General features: G+C 43.8%; 1 protein-coding gene across 1 annotated transcript; it reads left to right on the top strand.

Moving 5' to 3' along the window:
• The first annotated feature begins 3,818 nt into the window (after positions 1-3,818).
• Positions 3,819-4,070, top strand: LOC112480636. The gene has a single exon (XM_025047839.1). The coding sequence runs from the start codon at positions 3,819-3,821 to the stop codon at positions 4,068-4,070; it is 252 nt and encodes an 83-aa protein (XP_024903607.1).
• The last annotated feature ends 1,888 nt before the right edge of the window (positions 4,071-5,958 follow it).

Genomic DNA, 5,958 nt, shown 5'->3' with positions numbered 1-5,958 from the left:
CCTGCTGAAATATTCCAAGACTCTGTGCTTTGACATCCACTGCCTTGCCACTCAATTCATCCTGACCTGGAGTGTGTGTGTAGTGTGTGTGTTTTTGTGTGTGCGCAGGCACATACACGCGCCACAAACACATGCTCAGAAAGAAAGCAAAGAGAAGTTCTACCAGCCATTAAGAGGAAATTACAAATGCATTTTTCTCTGCCTCTGGCACATTAATAAAAGAGATTACAAAACTAGAAGTGAGTCGAAGCAGGAGAGCCTCACAACAATTGAAAGGCGGAGGCAGGGGAGGGGTGACTGCTTCCTGTACAGTCATCTGATTTCATGGCCATTCCCATGCTGAGAGAATCTGTCTGCGGCGGCTGCTGCGAGAATGTGGAGCTCATGCATTAAACATCAGGGAGACCCTCACAACATGCACTGTGGGCTGGGTGTAGGACGGGGTGGACAGGCTTGTGACATTCTCCAGCATGGCAATGCCTGTGGACAGAGCCCTGGAGATTATTTACTGTTGGCACTGGAAAATCACTGAAAATTGCATGGTGGAGAAAGAGGAGGGTTTAAAATGCAGAAAATGCAAAAGTATTCTAGAGTCTTGAACTTGGAAGGATCACCATGGTCACTTTGTCTCAGAGGTCATAGTGGTTGCTGTGAGTCATGAGCTCTGGGCTAGATGATGGGGTTGGTCATTGGAGTGGACTGAATCACTGGCCCTGATTCTTCATCCCTCCATGTATCTATGTCTTTTGCCATGTGGTTCTGTGACCTCTCCTCCTAGAAGATACATCCCTGTGCTTTGACTTTGAGTTTGACTTTGGCTTTGACCAATGATATATGAATGGGAGGGCCAAGGTCCTAACGGGATGAGACCTTAAGAAACTTTGTGTGTTTCTACTGTTTCTCTTACACATCTGTCTTTGCCAGGAGAGGAACACCTTCTGGCAAATCTGCTGGCCCACGGAAGATGACAGACACGTGGAGATGAGCCTGACACAACCTGCAACTCAGAGCTGCCCCACCTGACTCACAAAATAAAGCTAGATGAAAAATAAATGCCTGTAGTATGCAACTGGGATTTAATAGTTGTTTGTTATACAGCAATAGCTGACCGCTACACTTTTTATGAAGTCATTCATTTTACTCAGGCATTTGTTCATTCCGTAACTATTTCCTGAATGCTTCCATGTCAGACATTTTGATAGGCAGCAGAGATATGATAATTAATAAGAAAATTGTGAGCATAGCAGAGATTTCAGATTTTTTAATTTAAGGACTGAGCATCTACCGTGTGCCAGACATGGAAATAAGTGTTTGTAGTGGCAAACAAAATATAAAGTTCCTGCACTTAAGACCCTTGCAGACAGCAGATGAAGCAAACAACAAAACAAAAAATTTCCAAAAAACCTAATGAAGAAGTTTGTCTCTTCCTTTAAACTAGTCACTGTCCAGTGCAAAAGATGAGAAAGCTAGAATGAGATACTAAATGAGAACTAAAATGAGATACCTACAGGCAGCTCAGAGAAAGTACCTCACAGCCTGGGATTGGGGATAGGAAAAAAGTAGGTGATGGATAGCTTCTCAGGACACACAATATCTGAGCTGAGTGCTAAAGGTCAAACAGTTCGCAGACAAAGAGAGGAAAAACAGGGATGGAGCACCAGGCAGCAGGCACAGTAAAAGCAATGGTGGGAGGACAGGAAATAGCATGGTGCCTGAGGGCAAATACAAACTTCTGTTTTTGTTGGAAAATAAAGTAGAAGAAGTAGAGGCAGGAAATGAGGAGCTGAGAGGGACCAGAGCATGAAGGAGTTAGAGTGCCAAGCTGAGACGCTTGGACTTGATACAAGTAAAGGAAATAGAGCCACAAAAGGGTCTGCGTGGGAGAACACCATATCAGGTTGCCATCTTAAGTTTTAGAAAGGTGGAGTTACTGAGGCAAGACCAGAGGCAAGAAGGCCAGGAGAAGGCAGGATGACAGTCCAGGAGGAAAAAATGACACTTATACTGGGGCAACATGGCAGTGAGAAATAGCCCCACCCTGAGAAATATGGAATCAGAGGTTGTACAGCTGCATATGTCCTGGGGCCACCAAGTTCCATCCATTGTAAAACCTGGGTCTTAGAGAGGGTGGTGACATGCTCCCCTAGCCTCACAGTGAAGAGCTTAGGACTTAGGACTGGAATCGAGATTCTGTATTCTGAAACCCAAGCTCACTCTAGGCTATCTCCCAATCCTCACAAGTCAATTAGTAATAGTAATTATAAGAATAATACTAATTACTATTATCTAATGACTGAGCCCCTGCTCTGTGCTGAGCTCTGTGCTCAGCACATCATGTGTAAAATTTCACTGAATCCTCCCAACATTCTGAAGGGTCAGAATTTCCCATTTTACATATGAGACACCTGGAGATCAGGAGGTGAAGCTACTTGAAGTTGAGCCTCAGTGTTTGCTTTAGTTTGCTTGGGCTGCTATAACAAAATACCATAAACTAGGTGGCTTACATGACAGACATTTATTTCTCACAGTCCTAGAGGCTGAAAAGTCCAAGATCAAGGTGCCAGCAGATTTGGGTTTGGATGAAGATTCTCTTCCTGGTTTGCAGATGGCCACCTTCTCATTGTGTTCACAGGACCACTTCTTTGTGGATGCATAGAGAAAGAATGTTTGTGTGTGTGTTCCTCTTCTTATAAGGACACTAATTCCATGAGGAGGGCCCCACCATCATGATCTTATCTAAACCTAATAACCTCCCAAAGGACCCATCTCCAAATGCCATCACATCAGGAGTTAGGGCTTCAACACGTGGATTTTAAGTTGACGCAATATTTAGTCCATAACAATATATCCATTGGAGATTAGAGTGCAAGTAAGGTGCATATGTGCCTAGCACAGTGCCTGGCACATAGAAAGCTCTCAGCAACTGAGAGTAACAATAAAAATGATGACGATTACACTGATGGTGATGATGATGATGGTAAAGAGTATGCAGCTTTGACTCCACTATGTGACTTTTGGCAAATCGCTTAACTCTTTGAGCCCCAGTCTCCCACATCTGTCAGTGGTTGTCAGGGTATGTCCCCTTGGCTAGCAGCAGCAGCCATCACCTGTGAGCTTGTCAGAAATGGAAATTCTTGAGCCCTCTCCAGGCTGACTCATTCTGAAACTCTGGGTGCAGCATCCAGCAATCCGTGTTTAACAAGCCCTCCTGGTAAGCCCGATGCATGTTCAAGTCTGATCTGGTCTAGATGAATGATTTGTTCATATTTTTAAATCACATAAATGCTTTCTTCTAGCAAAATTGTGAGAAGGCAGGTACATAAAACAGACAAAAGTGGCAGTGCTAAGTTGAAGCAGAAACCAGGGCCCACGGCTCTGTCCATTCTTCTATCCTCACCCTTGCCAAGGCCAAGGTGATGTCAAAGCTCCCTATCTTGTGTCAATTTCTCCTGCCAACCCAAGACGGGTGCTTCCCTACCCATCTGCTTTCCTCTCTCGCACCCTCCGTTGTTATTTACATTTTCTGTAAAGTATAAATTTACTGTGGCCTCGCAAACCCTGATCTATTTCTTCTTCCCTTCTTGATTTTTTTAGAATAAGTTTGAGCCTGTAATTCAGTTAATTATTTCCCAGAGCACCGGTGTGGTAGCTACTGCACAGCACGATGCAGGAGAACGGAGACAGGTCCTCGGAAGCCTCTTTCCAGAAAATCTAATTTCATCATTGAGAAATCTTCTGTCTTAAGCAGCCTCTGCCACTACCATAAATTTACATATTCTATATGCCATCGCTGGAACGCAGTGGGCCCTATTTGCATAATGCTGCTGGAGGGGTTTGCGTTTCTCTTGAACCCGAATGCAGCGGGAGCGAGGAAGCAATTATTAAGCTGTAGACGTTGGCAGGGAGAGAGGCCTCAGATAGATTTTGACTCCAAACCTCATTCGTCACCCAGGCTGCTCATTACCCAAGACCTGGATCCCAGGCTGATGGTGGATCTGAGGGCTTGGAAAATCGGTGAATTACTTCCTTCAGGTTATGTCAACAGCCAGGCCCAGGCTGGATGTGGGTGAGCTTCTTTGGTGTTTCAAGGTTGATTGTGGGAGCAATCTTCTCCCTGTTTCCACAGGTAAATTTGTTTCTTACAGGCTTTCGTCAGGTTGCCTTTGTCGACACATCCCTGCCCCTTCTGTATCACACCTCCAGACACCTATAGCACAGGTCAGCAAAGGCTTACCCACCCTTTCATACCACAGTGGTTCTGCTTAAAATTTATCCTTCACACTCACGCTTCCTGGAAAGTTGACATCTTTCCCACTGCGGGCCTCTGGTGGGACAATCCTGTATACTTGGGCTCAGACCAGGGGTCTTTGATAATCCAGGATCCACAGTCACTCTCTGCAGTTTCTGAACCTTCCAGAGTTGTGAGCTTGACCTCTGTGTCACTCCATGACCTGCCGCTCCCAGCCTCAGTAGCCCATGGGTATAAATGGAAGCCTTGGGCTCTGGGGGCACCATCTTGGATTTACTCTCACATCAATCTAAAAGGTCTCTTCCCATGTTCAACACTCAAACACCAAATCTTGAGTATAGAGAGATCTCCTGGTGGGACTTTGAACCTAAGCTTTCCTGACAGTTTTTAAACTAGGTTAATTCATGGAACACCCAGCCAGAAATCCACCTACCCACGTCTACAGGTAAATACAATGAGTGTACTTGCTAGATGATGCCAACTAATGTGCTAGAAACACTTGATAAATTTATTGACATAACAAGACATCATCATGCAAAACATGGAAAGCTGGCTGAAGATGACCTGTGTTTTACTTCTCATATTTAGTAATAGATTGTGCAACTTTAATTTTGTCAAACCAACATCTTTTATTTCTGAGGAAATAAAAATACATTTGAAAATATCAGTTTCACTTCCAATTGCCTCGATGCTCAAATTTGGTAGAATTCATCAGCTCAGAGATGACCCATGGCATGAAAACTTCACTCCCTGCCAGTATTTAAACAGTGATCCAGTTGTTGGAAATTTGAAACAGCAGGTTCTTTGCTGAAAAAAAGTACATATCTTCTCTTACTTAGAGGTATCATCTCCTCAAACGACCTCAACAGTTTGTCTTCTGCACTGACTGTCTTATTACGAGAATTTGGAGGGAACTCACTTTTTCCATGATTGCATCCAGTACTGAATTCTTTCTTCAAGAAAAGGAGATTGTCCCTGATTAGCCTAACTCAGGGCTCTAAAAGAACAAATGGTGACTTTTCCAAAGGAAATTATTTTGGTGCATAACTGAGGCTCATACTTCAGAGCCACAGATGGTCTTTGAATTTAGAGTTCAGGGTTTAGACATAAATGTGTCCTCAAGTAAGTCCCTAATATTTCTAAGTCTGTTTCCTGATCTGTCAAGGTAGACACTAATAATATCTGCTTCTGGGGAATTAGATGAGATAATGTATAATAGTTGAGTCACAAGAAGGTTAAATAACCTCCCCGAAGTCACAGATAGTAGATGGTCCAGGCAGGTGTGAACTCAGATGTGTTTGTTCAGTCATCATATTGCATGCTGCTACCTACCATGACACAAGAATGCTGATGGCTAGTCCTTATAAAAATCTAGTAATGCCAGTTGACTTTTTGGGCTGAACTGCTGAGAGAGGCTAGGGTAGGAGGTCTTCAAAAGGAGACTCTCAGGGAACATGGAGTTCACTAGACTGGTCACTTCATTTAGAAACAGATCGTTGCTATTTTCAACCAGCCCTAGTCCAACTTTTCTTTCGTTTTGTCAGTAAAGCCCACTTTGTTCACCATGGGATGTGGGTTATTATGGTACAGGAAATGGGGGATGAAATAGCAAGAAAAGTAAATGTCATTGTGTCACCGGCCCCTCAATTACTGGTTGCAACATGAATCAGCCATGTTTCAGGAGAGCTTGTAGTTGTATCTTGCATTCC

The sequence above is a fragment of the Pteropus alecto genome, unplaced genomic scaffold (assembly GCF_000325575.1).
Source record: "Pteropus alecto unplaced genomic scaffold, ASM32557v1 scaffold190, whole genome shotgun sequence".
In the NCBI taxonomy this organism is placed as follows: domain Eukaryota; kingdom Metazoa; phylum Chordata; class Mammalia; order Chiroptera; family Pteropodidae; genus Pteropus; species Pteropus alecto.
Note: the sequence above shows the minus strand (reverse complement) of the source record. Positions and strands in the feature narration are given on the sequence as shown.